This window comes from Miscanthus floridulus, chromosome 7, assembly GCF_019320115.1.
Source record: "Miscanthus floridulus cultivar M001 chromosome 7, ASM1932011v1, whole genome shotgun sequence".
Taxonomy (NCBI): Eukaryota; Viridiplantae; Streptophyta; class Magnoliopsida; order Poales; family Poaceae; genus Miscanthus; species Miscanthus floridulus.
In genome coordinates, this window is record NC_089586.1 from 92664353 (window position 1) to 92683412 (window position 19060).

At 42.0% G+C, this 19060-nt stretch overlaps 1 protein-coding gene across 2 annotated transcripts; it reads left to right on the forward strand.

The window, feature by feature from the left end:
- Positions 1-1779: 1779 nt before the first annotated feature.
- Positions 1780-17763, forward strand: LOC136467315 (regulator of nonsense transcripts UPF2-like). 2 transcript variants are annotated; one of them, XM_066465966.1, is made up of 17 exons: positions 1780-2068; positions 2568-2712; positions 3529-3610; positions 4850-5052; positions 6071-6415; positions 6956-7060; positions 7150-7277; positions 7880-8053; positions 8143-8224; positions 12736-13014; positions 13093-13290; positions 13574-13675; positions 13764-14015; positions 14112-14330; positions 14553-14723; positions 15190-15375; positions 16142-17763. In XM_066465966.1, exons 2-17 carry the CDS (start codon positions 2635-2637, stop codon positions 17117-17119), a joined length of 3582 nt encoding a protein of 1193 aa, XP_066322063.1. In that variant the 5' UTR covers positions 1780-2068; positions 2568-2634; the 3' UTR covers positions 17120-17763. The 2 variants fall into 2 exon arrangements, with proteins under 2 accessions (XP_066322063.1, XP_066322062.1); XM_066465965.1 differs by having other exon boundaries at positions 1781-2068; positions 12733-13014.
- Positions 17764-19060: the final 1297 nt, after the last annotated feature.

The following is a 19060-nucleotide window of genomic DNA, read 5'->3' on the forward strand; positions in this document are numbered from 1 at the left end:
CTGGGCACGCAGCAAGAATTATTGTGCTGGAAAAAAATGGGCAGCGCTTATGCTACGGTAATGCCGTATGGGGCTAGCAAATGGAGTATGCACACGGAGAAAAGGTAGGTACGAGGAACGGGATACGATGTACTAATTCGGTATATACGGATGCAAGACAACGGGAGTTTTTCAGCTGGAAAAACTGGAAATCTACACAAATTTTTGTTGGGATCCTGTACCAGCACCCTTTCCACGGTACGCGTTCTGCAAAAATCTACGGCTCCGAGCCCTCTATTTAAATTTAAAAAATTCTCCCTTAGTCTCTCAAAAAATGTCATTTTAGATTTAGGCTAAATCAAAATATGTTAAATTTAATTATGTTTTTTTATAAAGATATCAATCTTTAAATAGGTTTTATTGTGACTTGTGATAAAATATTACATGACTCATCTAATAATACTTATTATGTATATAAATATCAGTATTTCTGTATATATTTATATTTATAATCTTAAGCTCATTGACTCCTTTGAAAAATGAGAATAGCATTCTTTGAGATGGGAGACGCAAAATGTAATTTCCATTGCAACACATGAATGTGTTTGTTAGTAAAAATAAAGTCAAAAGTTTCATCAACAAGCCTGGACGTTTTGGCCAATACTCTACCAGGATAAAGAACACAAACATCAGGTCCTGTTTTGGGACTACTTTTTTTCGAATGAGAAGGGATTTTATTATTAAGGTAGCATAATTAAATCCCTATTTACACGCAAGTCTTTGGACAAAAAAGATATACCCTAGCGTATATCCAGAGCCCAACAATAGCAATCTTCACCTTTAAATCACGGCTTCTATCTAATTCCACCTCACTAGAACTTAACAGTGTTGATGATAGCCAAAGGAGCATATAACTTGAAAATGCCATACGATCCAACACCACACGAATATCCCATGACTCATCTAAACACATTGAAATAACACTGGTGACCTCGTGGTCAAAGATGATCAAGGGGCAATCAATCTGGCGCCGCGAGATCAGAATCTAGCAAGACGGTAACACATAGATGCAAACGAGGAACTCGCTTATCCCCCAAAATCCGATGAACAATCCACGAAAATGATGATATCTGACAGCCCATGGAATTGGCTTTACTCAATCTAATCTAAAATCTAAAAAAGCATTAGACTTGAATGATGGAGGGAGACAGTCGGCGAGGTTGGCTGGAGGGATGTCCTCGCCAGCGGCGGATCTAGGAAAATTTTTAGGAGAGGCTAAACAAAAGTGCGACAGCCCTATCTACACGATAGAACTTTGCCTAAAAATTCATGGGGGCTCTACTGCTCCGATATCGGTAGGGGGCGGCTCGAGCCCCCCCCCCCCCTCCCCACCGTTGAATCCGCTCCTGGTCCTCGCTCCTCTTTACCGTCTGTGACTGTGAGGCTGCCACATGAAAAAAAAGTGATCAAAGGGGCGATGGTGGCGCGACTCTTTTCATAATCTATACTTAGGTGAGCTTTTGCCTAGGTTAGGGAAAAAAAATCAACCTGATCCCTCCACTCACGATTACAGTTCCTTCCAATTTCTCACATGACATCGTTTCAATGTTGAGGATCCTTTAAAAACAAAAAATTTCACAGAAAAGTATGCAGAAATTTTACAAAAATCAGTTCATTTTTACATATAGAAAACATAATAAAAAATAAAAAAATTCCATGCTGGCCCTGTCCCCTCAAGGCTGAAGCGTAGTCCGTCTCCGGGAGCTGTGGCTTGTGGGAGAAATCTCCCTTCGATTCTTCAACCTCCCCCTACCCCGTCCCCGCCGGACGCACGCCGGCCCCCCAGCTGCCCGCCTCGTCGTCGCCGCCCCTCGCTTCACCGTGCTCGCCACGCCGCCCCTCTCCTCGCGCTGCAGCCGACCCCCTCCCAGCGCCGCCGCCGAGCTCCCTCTCCTCGCGCCGGCGGCCGTCACCCTACCAGCGTCGCCGCCGAGCTCCCGTTCCTCGCACCCTCGGCCATCCCAACCCGCGACTCGCCGGAGGAGGCGGTACGATTAGTTCGAGCAGACGCGGCGGCGGATCCTAAACGGTACGATTCTTGCCCATCCAAATTTCTACAGGACCTTGCCAAACGCCCAAACAGACTCGACTGTGTTCACCCCTGCGTTCTCTTACTCGAGTTCAAGTGTGCTCCCTGTTCACCCCCGCGTTCTCTTCTCGAGTTCACGGGTGCTCCCTCTCTCTCTCCCTCCCTTGTTACGACGATTGGGTGACCGCCGACGCCGCCCCACGCCAGGTGCCCAGGTCTTCATCGGGCCCTTCGCCGGCGAGGAGCACCAACCCTGTATGCCCACCCCTTATCTGCCCTTCCTGCCGTGCGAAACCAATCACCCAAACCCTAACTTACGCTATTTGGCTATTTGTATTCGGATCTGGTCTAATTACAAGCATACACATGTATTATGCGTATTAAATTCGTTTTTTTATTTTTGCAAAAATTATAGGGTATATACATGTGTACACCCATGTCCTTTATTGGCTCCACCCTTTATTTGTAGTGATCGTGGCTTACTATTTTCCATTAACAGATACTGAGGTTATTTTGGTTGTGCATATCGTGTTGGATAGTTCTGGGTTTTCGCTCTGAAGAACAAAATGGACAATGCTCAGAGTGAGAACCGAACTGATACCAAGCAAGATGATGATGTGCGCCAAAGCAAACAGGACGATGAGGTAAATTGAGACCTCTACTCCTTTATTAAATATTTCATGGATAAATGATGTTTATTGTCATTGATAGCTCACAATTTTACTGTTGATGGTTATCCTACCGTTCTGCCTTGTAATTTTGTCCACCTAATGATATTGGTAAATTAGTCCCATCTAATCTTATTTCATTGGTAGATCCTGGCACTGATAGGGCTAAAAATTAGTTAGGAAGAGGATTGGGATTTTATTTACCATGCGCCCATGCCTAGAATCAGTTGGGCATTTGATAGACCTGCCATAATAAAGGCTTGTGGATTCAATTGGGAACACTGGTTAACGTTGATTAACCCCTCCTAAAAAAAAAACTTTGACCTAACTATATGCAGCTGGTTAACTTATATTTTATGGCCTAGAGTGCTTGAATGATGAGAGGGGTGTGGGACATAGCACTATATTGACACTAGTAACCATTGCATACTCTGAATTCTAGTCATGGAGCTAACCAACCAAATGTCACCAGTAGCAGTTATCTGCCCACTTGGGCAAAGACAAATCTTGGACCTATCTCCATCAACAAACTATTCTGGTCAGAGCATGTGTCTATGTGAAAGCACTCCACGAATGAAAATTTCTTTCTGTCTGTCAGTTTCTAGTATCCTATCTTAAGGCAACTTTTTAAAATTGGACCCTTGAATGCGGGTTGAGTGGATTTACCTTTGTAATTTAAAACTTGTGTCACCTATACCTGTTTCCATTAGTTGTCTGGGTATTGAATTCAAGTTTCATAAACATCAGGATCCTGCTCACTGATCCTGAAATTCTTTTACTCTATATATGCAGGAGGCCCGCCTTGAAGAATATAAAAAGATAATTGATCAAAAGACTTCCCTCCGCCGGAGCAACCTAAACCCTGAAAGGCCTGGTAGTTATTTCTTTCACTATTTTTATTTCATATACCTCTTCTAATCACAAGTATAAGTGAATATAGGTTTGTCCTAACTCCTAAGTCAAATTTTAAAACTTTGACAAGAATCCATAAAAAATATATTACTTTCAATGGAAACAGTTATGTATAAAAATAAAGTTAGTTTACATGATGAAGTAAGTCGATATAATTTTTTTCCCTCGAATAGGTAGGAGTAAAATTTTGTATGTCGATTGTCAAAAGTTAAAAAAAACTTAACTTAGGACATACCTAGATGGAGCTAATATTTGTGGTTGAAGTAATGCGTTCTTGCACAAGCAATCATTCAAATCAAGTGCTGGAAGCATTCTTGTTTTTATTCTTTTTAGGTGGAGGATTTGTTTCTACACTGGAACAATATTCTAGAATTGCATGAAATCCTCGTTTTAGATATTGCAGACAGTATGGGTTGTCTATTTTAACTTGTATGTCAAAAAATTGCTACATGATAATTATTTCAAAATTTGCTGGGGTATATTTTTTGGTACAATGATAAGGAACAATTTTATGCAATGATATAAAAAAATGGTTGAGGATAATTGCTTCAAATTGTGTTGGAAGAATTTTTTGGTACAATCATAACAAACAATTTACAACTAAAAAACCTGTCTTCGAGTGGAAGTGAACAAATCTATGTTTTATACAAATGGAAATGTATATGAAGTTTGTAGCAGCCAGAAATTTGATGAGAAATATGGCTGCAATCAAAGAAAACCAAATTTTGAAGCTTCTCATCCCAGAATCTCAAGGAAGATTTATTTATGTGTGTTAACTTAGATGCTCCTTTTCTTTCACATGTCACTTCTAAAATTCTATTTTTGTTTGACCGCTAAAAACCCACTCTGACAATTTGTTGCGGATGAGGTACAACATACAAGAGTCCCTGTTGCTTATATATGTTCTTAGAATCTTGACAAACCCACTCTGACAATTTGTTGTGGATGAGGTACAACATACAAGAGTTCCTGTTGCTTATATGTGTTCTTAGAATCTTGACAATGGGTGATGATGAGCTACTTAATGGTTTCATACTTTATTATTTTCTTATTTTGCTTATGTCATCTTCCATTTTGCAATTTTGGTTTCTTTTTCATTGGTGGATATGATTCATATTTTGTAAGAGTATACAATTTCTTATCTTGACTAGCAGCACCTAATTCTGTTTTTTTGACCTTTGTGACGATTCACTAATTCCAGATGCAAACTACCTGAGAACCCTCGACTCCAGTATCAAGCGAAATACAACAGTTATAAAGAAGTTGAAGACAATAAATGATGAACAGAAGGATGGGCTAATGGATGAGTTGAAAAGTGTGAATTTGAGCAAATTTGTCAGCGAAGCAGTTTCTTATATTTGTGAGGCCAAACTTCGCTCCGCTGATATACAAGCTGCTGTTCAGGTAATTTGCAATAGCAGTGGTTACGCTTTATGCAAAAGTGCCAATTTCTGATAGACATGCTTATGCTGTTGGTCCCTTCACTTTACATGTGCAAGATCTTTCCTCTGTGTGAAATATCTGAGCTACATAATGAAGTATGCTCATTATCCTCAGTGGTTGTTATGGAAACAATGTGTGCATCACCTCAGTTGGTTAGTATTAAGAAGGTTATCAATATTACCAAAATTATACTTAGGTGCATGCATCACCTCAGTCGGTTAATATTAGCAAGGTTATCCCTAGGAGTTCAACTTGGTTGGCTGTGATCAGTTGGCTGGTGCAATAAAGTATCAGTTCGCCAAATTGGGTTCAACAAGAGCTTCTTTTTCAATGGGAGAAGCCCGATGACTAGTGGGGAATCTGCTGGTCTGCACATACAGTGCTTGCTATCATCTTGTTCCTCATACCATATTAGTGATTACCTTTGGAATTATTTCTGTGTTATTGTATGTTTGGTACCAACCATTTTGACATATGCTGTAGCATAACTATGGTAACCAGCTGCTGCTGGCTTCCTGGAATGTTTGATTCACTGGTTAGTGGGGTAGCCACTGGTGTGATTGGGCAGAGTTTTTAATAGAAAGTTTGTCCTCTATTCCTATATTTGTTTGAGCTGCAGCTTTTGGGCTTCTGGTTCTGATTGTTACCTGTTTGCTATTGGCGTTTGTAATAATTTTTTAGCTTCTCAGCACACCAAAAGCAAGAAAAGCTAATCAGAACGTGTTTTTCAGCTTTTATTAGTTCATTTCCTCAGAAGCCAGCTTTCCAGCTTTTCCAAAGCTAGCTCAACAGCTAGGCTGTTTGTTTCAGCTTCTGGCTTCTGGCTTCTGGCTGGCAGAAGCCTGCAAAAAGCTGAAACAAACAGGCCCATAGTCTTGCCGCTGCAGCTTAACCATCATCACTTTACTTTGAGATTTAGTTATTAACGATGAAGGTGTTAACTCATGAATTTATTCTATGTGGATTTACTCTAATGTAGGTTTGCTCGCTCCTTCATCAAAGATACAAGGACTTCTCTCCTTGTCTTATACAAGGTCTACTGAAGGTCTTCTTTCCTGGAAAATCTGGAGATGATTTGGATGCAGATAAAAATTCGAGAGCCATGAAGAAGAGAAGCACATTGAAACTTTTGATTGAACTGTATTTTGTTGGAATTGTCGAAGATGCTAGCATATTTGTAAATATTATAAAAGATCTTACATCAGCGGAACATTTGAAGGACCGTGAAGGAACTCAAACAAACTTGTCTCTTCTATCTACCTTTGCTCGTCAAGGGAAGGTTTTTTTAGGGCTACAATCTCATGGTCAAGAAGCTTATGATGAGGTAAGATAAGCTTATGTATCAACCTTATTTGTTCAAGTTATAGAAGGCCTTAGAAAAAAAAAATACTGAACACACAATTCAACTGCAATAGTAGATCTAGCTGCTCTTTGTTGAATGCATAACCCAAGCAACGAAGTCCCCCCCCCACCCACCACCACCACCACCGCCACCGCCACCACCACCACCACCACCACACACAGGGCGAAGTGCCAAAGTTAACCAATGAAGTAGAAAGTAGAAAGTGAACTGAAAAAGTAGATTTTCAGTTCAATTCACTTCAGGAAGTGTCATTGACTCCTGATGCCCATCTGGCTAGGGCCGAAGCACGTGAGAAACCTGCATGCATAAAAATCATGACTCTGATAACCATTCTGCTACTAGGTACTGTGCTGAGCAGTGAGCACAGACCAAATATAGCATGCTGTCAAGTGTTGCCAACAGATATGTCTTGGTCATTTGGTGGAATTCCTGTTAATTTATTCACTACATGTGGCATCTGTCTACATCAATTGATTTGCCAACAATGTTGAATCTGTGCAGTTCTTTAAGGACCTAAATGTTACTGCTGGGCAGAAGAAGTTCTTTAAGAAAGCCTTGAACTCTTACTATGATGCTGTAGCTGAACTACTACAATCAGAACACGCGGTAACTCCTTTTCTTTGTTAGTTTGGACACTCTTGTTTGTTGTAATTTGAGTTTATTATATCATAAACTAAACTCTTCTTTGTACCTAGTCTCTTCGTCTAATGGAGGCAGAGAATGCAAAAGTTTTAAGTGCCAAAGGTGAACTAAGTGATGAGAACACAGCCTCATATGAGAAACTCAGGAAGTCTTTTGATCAGTTACTACGTGGTGTATCCTCGTGAGTATTTATTGGTCCATTTCAGCAGAAAGCTACCATGCTCTAGTTTTTTTTATTATATATATATATATATATATTGAACATCATGTAGTTCTGCCAATTTTGGATTGAGCGTAATGGCATCTGGTGTTTTGTTTGTGTGGGGCTGATGATGAATTGGAGGAGCACAGACATGGACGTGGACCTTAGAACTTACTACCTGAATTTTTCTTGTCTCCCTTGGACCAGCCCTTCTTTAAAATTAAAAATAAGATGCACTCTTTAAATAAAAAATAATAATATAAGCAATTTACTTACATGAAAAGTCACATTCTTCCATACCTCAGTCAGGATGCAACATCAATTGGGTATATTAAAGTAGACATGGTATAGGTAGTATTGGTGTACCATCCTACTAAGTTCCATCCACGCCTTCAACCTGCATTAGTAATTAGTGTGATTTCTTAATTACATGTGACAGCATGGTGCAGCAACCACAAACTGGCCATTAATTTTATCACGACGTGAGCATTTGTTGATAATTGTCTGTTAACATGTCAGTTATCATTCCATCTTTTTTTTTTCTGTATGATTCTTGGCTGTCTTAACGTGTTCTTTTGCAGGTTGGCTGAATCTCTTGACATGCAGCCTCCAGTGATGCCAGATGATGGAAATACAACAAGAGTTACTACAGGAACCGATGCCTTGCCTTCTTCTGGAAAAGAATCATCTGCATTGGAACCTATCTGGGATGATGAAGATACCAAAGCTTTTTATGAATCTTTACCTGATCTCAGGTTTAATTTTCACTAAGTTGCCAATATCTGTTACATTCTTTAGCTTTCTTTTATTATCCTTTTGAAATTATATATATATTTTTGAGCAGAGCATTTGTGCCGGCTGTATTACTGGGAGAGGTTGAGCCAAAGTCGAATGAGCAACATGCCAAGGGCCGTGAGCAATCTAGTGTAAGACTCTGAATCTTTAAAGTAGTCCATTCTTCAAGCATCATGTCTTTAATGTATATGTAAGAGGGTTCTATTGCAATTTCGTCTTTATAAACTTGGATTTCACTCTGATTATTTTTGCTTGCAACATTTTGGACACTGATGGGTTCCTTGTATATCTTTTGTTGGGTTTACTTAGAATATCCCCTGGCTTGTTTCTTTTGGACTGCAAGGTGGTCTTTCAAGGGCATGCACAAAAGAAACTCAACCACTGGGGGAAAGACTGCCCCCATGCCTTAAGGACATGCACAATGCTCCTGTCTCTTAGTATCTTAGCCTTTTTATAAGCTTTTAAGTGTGTTAAGAGATGTGGGTTGGCTATTAAGTTGATTTGATGTGATCCCACAGAATCTTCAACTTTTATTGATATGGCAGTCTCAAAGAGACGCTCTTCTAGCTAAAAGAGGAACTGCATTGAACAGCGAATCTAGGCCTATGTTCATAAATACATTGAAACTCTATTAAAATTTTAAATACAAAGAGTCTAGTTTAGAACACATTTATCCAGCGCCAGGCATGAAATTTCGGGGCCCACCTGTTAGATTCTTTCCTTGTTCTCTGTCTGCCTAGGATATTACTAATGGGGCAAGTCTGAGACATGAGGTGTCACCCTTGTGTATGATGATGTGGTGAATTACTCTCTTAGATTGCCCGGAATGGTAGTTTTGCTTCACAACAAAGATTTATGTGGTGCGGGTCATTTTTTCCACAACGGTAAAACCGAATGTCATTACCAAGGCAATGAAATTACAATAGTCACTGTTTTAAGAACCATTCTACCCGATCACTATCAAGACGACGGATCCATGCCCATGATCACAGAGGGAACCTGGGCAAGGATACTCACTACCACTACTAAACAGGCTTAAGAGAGAAACACCAGCAGAAACGGCCCCACAAGTTTAAACGGGTTCCATACAAGGCATATAGCCTGAAAAGATGCAAAAGCTACGCCTAACTCGAGCATGGCACTCAGCCAGCATATGGGATCCCATTGACGGAGCGAGACTGTCCATCCTGCTTGTGAAACGATAGAGCCGCCATCTTCACAGCATCCGCCCCTTGTATCACCTGCTGCTTCAAGCCATCCTTCAGCATACCTGCCCAGTATGTAAGAAAAGAACACATCATACAGACAATCTCAGTAGGAGATTTGATTCTTTTGTTATCAAAGCAAACTGTATTTCTGATACGCCAAATTGCCCAGCAAACAGCAGATACCCCCACAGCATGCATTGGGGCCCCCTGCGGATGGATGTTATGAATCCAAACCCAGTATTGCTCCAAACTCCCAGGCCTACAATCTGACCCAAGAGAATAGGCCAGCAAGCTCCAGATGTATTTAGCCGTCAGACACCCAAAGAAAAGATGATTTCCAGTTTCTATTTCTGAACAAAAGGCACACTTTTTGTTTCCTTTCCATTTCCTTTTACACAGGTTGTCTTTAGTTAGAATGGCATCCTGGGACACTAACCACATGAAGATTTTAATTTTCAAGGGCATATTAGCCTTCCAGATTCTCTTGAAATTGTGACCATAATCATATTTGCAAAGAAGTTTATAAGTTGATCTAACAGAGAAAACTCCAGATTTTTCCAAATCCCATTTAGCTCTATCTTTTTTCTCATTTGTACCACAACTAATCAAAATATCGTGTAAACACCTCAGCTGATTTTGCAAATCTTCATGTAACCATCTTCTAAAAGTGAGGTGCCACCTTTTCTGTTTCATAGTTTCAACAGTAGCCTCTTGCTCTTTATTAATAACATAAAGTTGTGGGAATTTGTCTGCCAAGGAGACCAATCCACACCAACGATCATGCCAAAAGCTGGCTGACTTTCCATTCCCCACTACCATAGATCTACCCTTCAGGTATATGTGTCTTACTTTCAATAGATCATTCCACACAGGGGAGTTTTTATTCTTCTTCTTTAGCTGAGCAATAATCCCTTTTCTCAAATACTTCTTAGAGACAATCTCCTGTCAAATTCGAGACCCATTCTCAATTTTCCACCACCATTTGCATAGTAGACTTATATTCATTTTTCTTAAATCTTTAACCCCTAAGCCACCTTTCTCCTTTGGCTTGGTTATCTTGGTCCATTTGACCAAATGATATTTCTTTTTCATGTTCCCCCCCTGCCAGAAAAATCTTTTCCTAACTGAATCCATCTTAGTTAAGGTTGACACAGGCAACCAGTACATGGACATTGCATAGATTGGCAAATTACTCAAACATGAATTAATCAAAACCAACCTACCACCCAAACTCAGAGAGCTACCTTTCCAACCATTAAGTCTTTTCAACAATTTTTCACAGATAGGCATCCAGTCAGCAACATGTAACCTGGATCCAGCCACAGGGACTCCAAGATACTTAATGGGCCAGCCCCCTATAGCACAGTTAAACATGTTCGAGTATTCAAGAATCTTATTATCATCTTGACTTACCATGATAACCTCACTTTTAGAAAAATTAATTTTCAAGCCAGACATGGCCTCATACAGGTAGAGAAGAAGCTTTAAATTTGAGGCTTGCTCCCTATCATCCTGGAGACACAGAATTGTGTCATCAGCATACTGCAGAATAGCCACTCCATCTTCAATATAGTCTGGCACTAGGCCTTGAATCAACTTATTTTTCTGAGCCAAAGATATCATTTTAGCTAGAGTGTCAGCAGCAATATTGAAAAGAAAAGGAGACAAAGGATCTCCTTGTCTCACACCCCTACCAGATTTAAAATAGCTTCCAATGGTATTATTTACTTTAACACTGACAGTTCCAGAACTCATCACCATCTTAATCCATTCACACCATTTAGCACCAAACCCTCTCTGTCTGAGACATTCAAAGAAGAAGTCCCAGTTTAGCTTGTCATAAACCTTTTCAAAATCTAATTTTAGGACCAGCCCATCCTTCTTTTTTATTCTAGTATCATGCAAAATCTCATGTAATGCCATAATACCATCCATAATGTTCCTATTTTTCAGAAAGCCAGACTGACTCTTATTAGACTGTCTCCAACGGTGGACGCAAAGAGCGACCCAAACGCAAAATGCGCTATGTACAGTGATTTGCGTCCCGAAAATACGCTCCAACGGAGGACGCAAACCAGCCAGCCATTTTGCGTACCACGTGAATCGGTAGGCAAAAAAGCGCCCTCATTCTCCATGACGCAAAACTGTAGCGAACGACGACGGCGAGGCGCGCCTGCCCCTGGAAGCTCCGCGCGGGGGCCATCTGCGCGGACGTCGAGGCAGCTGACCGGAAGGGGAGAGGGAGCCACCCAAAGCCGCTTCTCTGCCCTCCCTGCCGTGCAAAACCGAGCACCCAAAGCCGCTCGCCAGCCCGCCGCCGCTGCCACTCACCCAGGAGCGCCGCCGCCGCCATGCGCGCCGTCCCCGCGAAGACCAGGTATGCCGCCTCCGCCATGCGCGCCGCTCGCCCAGATCCGCGCGAGGCGCGCCGCCCCCTCTCGCCCAGGTGCGCTGCTGCTCGCCCAGGCCACCGCTGCTCCCGGCGACCATGGCCTCGAGCTCCGCCCAGGCGCCGGCGGCGAGGCCTGCTGCTTCCCCGTCCAGATCTGGTTCGCTCTCGAGCTCCACCCAGCCCCCGCCGCTCGCCCAGCCGGCGCGCTCGCTCGCTCGCTCCGCCCCCCGCCGCCGCCTGCTCGCTCGCGTTTTTTTTTTTTGCGGTCGCCGTTGGAGAATGAAAGATTTGGGTGTGCTACCCTTTTACTATAGGCGACGTAAATCGTAGAATGGGTCTCTGTTTTACGTTCCCGTCGTTGGAGATAGTCTTAATGATTCTTCCCATGACTTTATCCAACCTAAGCATCAGAGCTTTCGTGAATATTTGTAAATAACATTGAGCAGGCAAATAGGCCTGTATTGTTTTATGCTATTAGCTTCTTTCACCTTAGGCAGGAGAGTGATAATACCATAGTTAAATCTGCCAATATCCAACTTCATATTATAAAAATCTTGGAAGAGAGCAACTAGGTCAGTTTTGATAAAATCCCAACAATGTGGTGCGGGTCATGGTCAGAGCCAAATAATTCCAAGGGACCAAACAGCAAGGATTAGAACTTGGTGGGTGCCAAATAAGTTTTTGTTACTATCATACTATGTATGAGTTATTTGGTACTAATTAGATAAGTATAAATCAATCATAAGGGGGACAGGGCTCCCCCTAGTCCCTCACTGTATCCGGCTATCCGCACCATGTTTAGCTCCCAATTTATGTGATGCATAAAATGTATTCATGAATGGTAGAATGTTCACCTTTTGACTAATAAAACATGTTCCAATAAATTTTTACATCTGGCATCAACATGGTTTGCGCCCTTTGCTTCTGAGTGAGAGAAGGCAGGAGAAATTTATTCATCTAAATATGCATTCACTAGCTATTTTCTTTTATTTTTATTTTTGGGTTTGCCACTAAATTGTTTTTGAATTTTGTTATGAAGGAGTCCACTTCAGAACAAGAGACTGAACTACATGACAGTGTTCAAAATTCTGCCACTGAACATCAACTAGAAGTTAAAGTAGATGATGTAGTGAAAGAGAGTGAAGACAAAGATAAAGAGAAGGGAAAGGATGGAGAAAAGGAAAAATCCAAGGATAAGGATCTGGATAAGAAAAATGAAAGAGAGAAGGAGAAAGGAAGAGCCTTGGATGGTGCAAATCTGGATAACCTCCTGCAGAGGCTGCCGGGATGTGTCAGTCGTGATCTCATTGATCAATTGACGGTATTCACCCATCTTATAATTTCTGTCCTCTTTATTTTAGACTGATTGTCATAATCAAGCTACTTTTGATTTCCCCAGGTTGAGTTTTGCTACCTAAATTCTAAAGCAAATCGGAAGAAACTTGTGCGTGCCTTATTCAATGTTAATAGGACTTCACTGGAACTGTTGCCTTACTATTCTCGTTTGGTTGCGACACTATCAACTTGTATGAAAGATGTTCCAAGTATGCTTCTGTCTATGCTTGAAGAGGAGTTCAACTTTTTAATAAATAAGAAGGTATACTCATAACTCTTTGTTGCTTGATGTTGTTTGTGCTCAGTTCCTATTATCTTATCATAAATATTGCTTCTAAGCCTTGACAGTATCTAGTATTTATTGTTTGCTCTGGAATGCAAGTTGCATTAATAACATCAATATAAACATGAAATGCATGACAACACTAGTTGCTACAAATCCTCCTAGGAAGTTGGACTTGAAGTGGAGGGGGGCAGAAGTTATTTTGTCTCATATATTTTGTATTTACTGGACTAACTTTTCTCTTTGCCCTGTTACCTTTCAGGATCAGATCAACATTGAAACAAAAATAAAAAATATACGGTTTATCGGGGAGTTGTGCAAGTTCAAAATGGCCCCTCCAGCTCTTGTTTTTAGCTGTTTGAAGGTATGCGTTTATTAAGCTCAGAATTAGTAATTTCTACCTTACATGTGCTACTTTGGTAACAAATATTTGTTTTCTATATATTTTGCAGGCCTGCCTTGATGATTTCAGTCATCATAATATTGATGTGGCTTGCAACCTTCTCGAGACTTGTGGCCGTTTTTTGTATCGCTCACCTGAAACTACGATTCGCATGGCTAACATGCTGGAGATACTGATGAGATTGAAAAATGTCAAGAATTTGGATCCACGCCACAGTACACTTGTAGAAAACGCCTACTACCTTTGTAAACCGCCTGAAAGATCTGCACGGATATCAAAAGTTCGGCCACCTTTGCATCAAGTAAGATTTCCATTTATTCTTTGTTATATGTTCTACTATTGTGCCTTGTCTACAAAAATGTAACAATTAACTATTCTCCCTCCTTTTCCTGTGTAGTACATAAGAAAGTTGCTTTTCTCAGATCTTGACAAATCAAGTGTTGAACATGTTTTGCGCCAACTACGCAAGTTACCTTGGGCAGAATGTCAACAATTCCTTCTGAAGTGCTTTCTAAAGGTTCACAAAGGAAAGTACAGCCAAGTTCATCTGATTGCTCTTCTCACTGCTAGTCTCAGCCGTTATCATGATGACTTTGCTGTCGCAGTGGTAGATGAGGTTAGTTCCCTTAGTTTACTGCATAAATAAAGGAAGGAAAAAGGAGCATTTTTTTTAATATTTGTTGGAGTCTGTTCTTTTTTCTTTTTCTGTTGTAGTCACCATAAAATGAAATTGTACCACATTAATTAACTAGCAGTTTTCAGTTATCCAGCTGTTACTCTGGTGATATAACTAGTTGACATCCAAGTTATATGTTTATTTTTTTTTATTTTGATTTAGGTTTTAGAAGAGATAAGGGTTGGATTGGAGTTGAATGACTATGGGATGCAACAAAGGCGGCTTGCCCACATGCGGTTCCTTGGAGAGCTATACAGCTACAAGCATATAGATTCATCAGTTGTTTTTGATACACTGTACCTTATCATTGTGTTTGGTCATGGAACTCCTGAAGTAAGTAATTCCATCATTCAACAATGATTTAAGGACCATTGCTATTACCAAATTCATTTTCTGACATCATACCTCCTTACACACTACTCCCTCCGTTGATTTATTTTGGGACGGAGGGTGTATGTGGCACTAAAGAATTACCACAAAGCTTATGACTATATATGTCAAGCCAGCCTCTTTCATATTTTGTAATAAATGGAAGCTTATGTTTGAGGACGATTGATCACAATGTGTAGATCCATCATTTGTTCTCATTAGGCATGCAAGTTCAAACTATTTTGGGTCATCAGGTCGACCCAAAAATTTGAATCAAATGAACTAGAATGGCATTTCCGTAGTTTGAGGGGAGTGAAAAAATGAACCAGAGTGGCATTTGACCGTAATTAGTTAGCTGACCCAAAAACACCATTGAGTACCCACTTGCATCCCTATTTCTCATTGAACATTTTCCCTTTCACTTATGCAGCAAGATGTGTTGGATCCACCAGAAGATTGCTTCAGAATCAGGTTGATCATCACACTTTTACAGAGCTGTGGTCACTATTTCAGTAAGGGATCTTCAAAAAGGAAGCTCGACAAATTCTTGCTACACTTTCAAAGATACATTATTAGCAAAGGGCCCTTACCACTCGACATAGAGTTTGACATTCAGGTTAGTTCTTTTTGTATACAACTTGCAGACATGCGTGAATACATACATAAAACTTCTATGTTACAGACTGAATCGTGAAGTCGAACCAATTTAGAAGCTGTATGATGCATGTAGTTAAATCTATGTTGTGAGCGATCAAGAATGCTTTTTTGGTAGGTTTTACGTTCTGAGTATGAGGCAATGAACCGATTTGTATCTGACGTTTATCCAATAATTTGCTTACCTATGTATAATTAAACATTGGACATCCAGGACCCTTTTTTGGTGTGGTGGTGGGCTACAATCATAATGATTCATGCCTTGATCAGATCGTGCAGACTTTTTCCTATTCCTATCAATGGGACCAGATCCCTTTATTTCAAATAAGATTTATCTTACTCCTGGTTGACCTAGTGTGCTTAGGCAGCAGCATTTAATTTGCTAATGGAAAGCCTAATAAAGTGTAAATGACGATAGACAAATGAAAGTGTATGACGTTTAGTGCCTGACTTTGGTTCACAAATCACAAGGCAGACAATCAGTGCTCCAGTAATATACTGGCTACACGTCTGGCAACAACCCCACAATGTACTCTCAGACCAGCATGCTACATTTGGTCGAGGCAATATTCCTATCAGCTATTGGTAAATCATATTGCTGCAATTATGTTTACATGAAGTTCAAAGAGAATCATAGTACTGTACACTTGAATGTTGAATTGTTTCATGACTCTGAATACATGTATGATTTTTTGAGGATTGAGGACATATTTTATGTGTTCTTGCAGGATTTATTTGGCGAGCTACGACCAAACATGTGTAGGTATTCGTCAATTGAGGAACTTGTTGCCGCGTTAGTTGAGCTTGAAGAAAATGAACGTTCAGCCCCAGTAGAAAAGGTCGAAAATGAAAGACACTCGGACAATGAATCTCAGAAAAGACAGCCACGAGATGCTGGTCCATCTGTGAATGGTGAAAGCACTGCAAATGGAATTGAGGAAAATGGCAAGGATCATGAAGTAGCAGATAGTGAGAGCTATTCAGATAGTGGCAGCATTGATGGACGGGAAGAAGAGGAAGATATATTATCTGAGGATAAATCAAATGATGGCTCAGATAATGAAGGCGACGATGAAGATGATGGCATTCCTGTTGGTTCTGATGAAGATGAAAATGTTGAGGTTAGACAGAAAATCATGAAGGTTGATCCTAAGGAGCAAGAAGACTTTGATCGAGAGCTCAAGGCACTTCTTCAGGAGAGCTTGGAGTCACGCAAATCAGAGGCCCGTTCAAGGCTCCCATTGAATATGATGGTACCGATGAATGTGCTTGAGGGTTCAAAAGACTCGAGGGCCACAGAATCTGAGAGTGGAGAAGAAACAGTAGATGAAGAGGGTGGCAATGCTGGGAGTAGCAGCAAGGTACGCGTTAAGGTGCTAATGAAGAAAGGACACAAACAACAGACAAGACAAATGCTAATTCCCGCTGATAGTTCAATCGTGCAAAGCACGAAGCAGCAGGAAGCTGCTGAGCTTGAGGAGAAGCAGAGCATTAAGCGGAGGATCCTCGAATACAATGAGAGGGAGGAGGAAGAACTGAATGGAGCATCACAAATGGGGAACTGGGGTCAAGGAGCTACCAATACCAGCAGTATCAGATCAGGTGGCCGGGGCAGCTGGGATGGTTCAACACGAGGAGGTGGTCGACAACGGCACCACATCGCGGGTTCTGGTGGTTTCTATCACAGTTATGGCAGGAGAAGATAAGTTTGCTGTGTGAGCCATTTGTCCTGATGGGAGGTGGTCGACAGCGGCACCACATCACGGGTTCTTGTGGTTTCTATCACAGTTATGGCAGGAGAAGATAGGTTTGCTGTGTGAGCTATTTGTCCTGAGCTTTTTGGCAGGGCAATGCTTCTCTCTATTTAACCGCCTAACAGATCAGATTAACAGTGAAGGAATTTCGGGGAGGTTAACACAGCTTGATCGATAATTGCTTCCACCACCCTAATCTGAAAATAAGACAATTCTACCACTGATGGGAGATAGCAATGCCTTGAAGGAGCTATTTTTCTGACGGTCCGAATGGCTTTAGTTACTACGGTGCTCGGTAAAGCTGGCAGTTGGCTGTACCTGGAGAGCACAGATACTCCGCGCATGTACATATATAACATAATCTGGCAACGAGTGCAGGTCGTTTGGAAGATTGTGTTGTAGCAATGTAGCGTGCGCACATATATTATCCGAGTATGGATATCGTGGTGGTACTTGCATAGTTTACATGTGCATACTGTTTCGACGCCATGTGGGGGTATTTGATCACAATTTAACTGTTTGATGCCCATTCTAGTTTAGTGGAGTATTATTGGCAACGTCTCGAAATTGCACGATATGTTTGCGCCATTTGTCTCTGATGAGGTGTTACATGCGTGTACATTAATCGTGTGTTCACCGAACGATGCTATCTGCTATGCCGATGGAGTATGCTTTCTGCCACTGCATTGAGGTGCCGCGCAGCTCGCAAATTCCAGTTCAGTCGTTTGTCTTTCCATCCCGGCATGATTCCTTCGGAGCTCTCATGTCACGCTTCTTTCCCTCCTGCAAATGATTGCTCGCCTTGTGCCCGTCAACGCATGCGAAGGAGGAGCGAGAAAGCGGGGCGGCCGAATGACCAGCACCAGCACCAGCACCGCAGCACGCACGACTGCACTAGGAACGATCCATTTGGGCAATTACGAAGCTACTCGAGCTAGGTATCGGTAGCTGTAGCTCCTCCAATGGGAGCGCGCGCGGCGCAGGCAACCATGCCTCCTCAATTGCCGCCACGGCAGGGGCCTCAGCCTCACGCCCAGGCCCAGCGTCGCGTCAAACGTCATCTGGAACTGAAGCAGGCGCACGAAACGAAAGAAAGAAAGAAAGCCGCATGCCCCTGCCGCCGGGCACCCGAGTAGGATAGGAGTAGGAGCACACCATTGCAGTCGCGATTGCGACGAGCGTGGGACGATTCACCATCCGTATTCCGTGCAGGTGCAGCGCATGCAAGCAAGGTGTCGTGTGTAACAATAATTGTATTGTAAAGCCTGTAACAGCTCAACACATGACAGAAATAATCGAGGAAACCAAGGCTAGCCATCCATAGCTGCCTTCGCCTGCAGCCATGCAGGAGCACCGGGAGAAGAGAACGACGCAGCAGTATCTGCTTCTGCTGATCAGTGCTCAGTGGTCGCTGGGACGAATCTCTCCCAGGCCATCGAGTGGATTCCGTCGTCGTGTCGACCTCCGTGTGGCCGCCCGGAGGAATCTGTTGTGCGGGGGATCGAGGCGCGTGGAAGAAGCTTTTTGACGCCTGGCCCCGGGCGAGAGGTCTGAAATCTAGGACCGCCACGGCGAGAACGCAGAGTAGGCCTAGATTGTACGTACTCCTACACCGCATTACCAGACCGGCTGGCTGCCATGATATATTGGTATCCTTTTCGGGTCTCTCTCTTGTCATTGTGAGGGCGAATAAAGCGGGCGGCAAGTGGGTTGGCTGCCTCTCTATGCATCCCATGCTTAGCGCTAGTGCCCTCTGCTTCTGCTACACCCTCTGGTTATTAACAAAAGAGCCTGGTTCCGTTGCGAGTTGGATAAAGACGATGCATTTCCCTCTCACCTTGATGTGGCAAAGCAAGGCTTTAGGTGCCTTTCTTCGAGTGCAAGGTAATGAGG

Bases quoted from the DNA above. Each gene is read 5' to 3' on its own strand.
- LOC136467315 (XM_066465965.1), top strand. From the start codon at position 2,635: ATGGACAATGCTCAGAGTGAGAACCGAACTGATACCAAGCAAGATGAT. The intron at 5,053-6,070 runs GTAATTTGCAAT...ACTCTAATGTAG, and splicing joins ATATACAAGCTGCTGTTCAG to GTTTGCTCGCTCCTTCATCA. The intron at 7,061-7,149 runs GTAACTCCTTTT...CTTTGTACCTAG, and splicing joins TACTACAATCAGAACACGCG to TCTCTTCGTCTAATGGAGGC.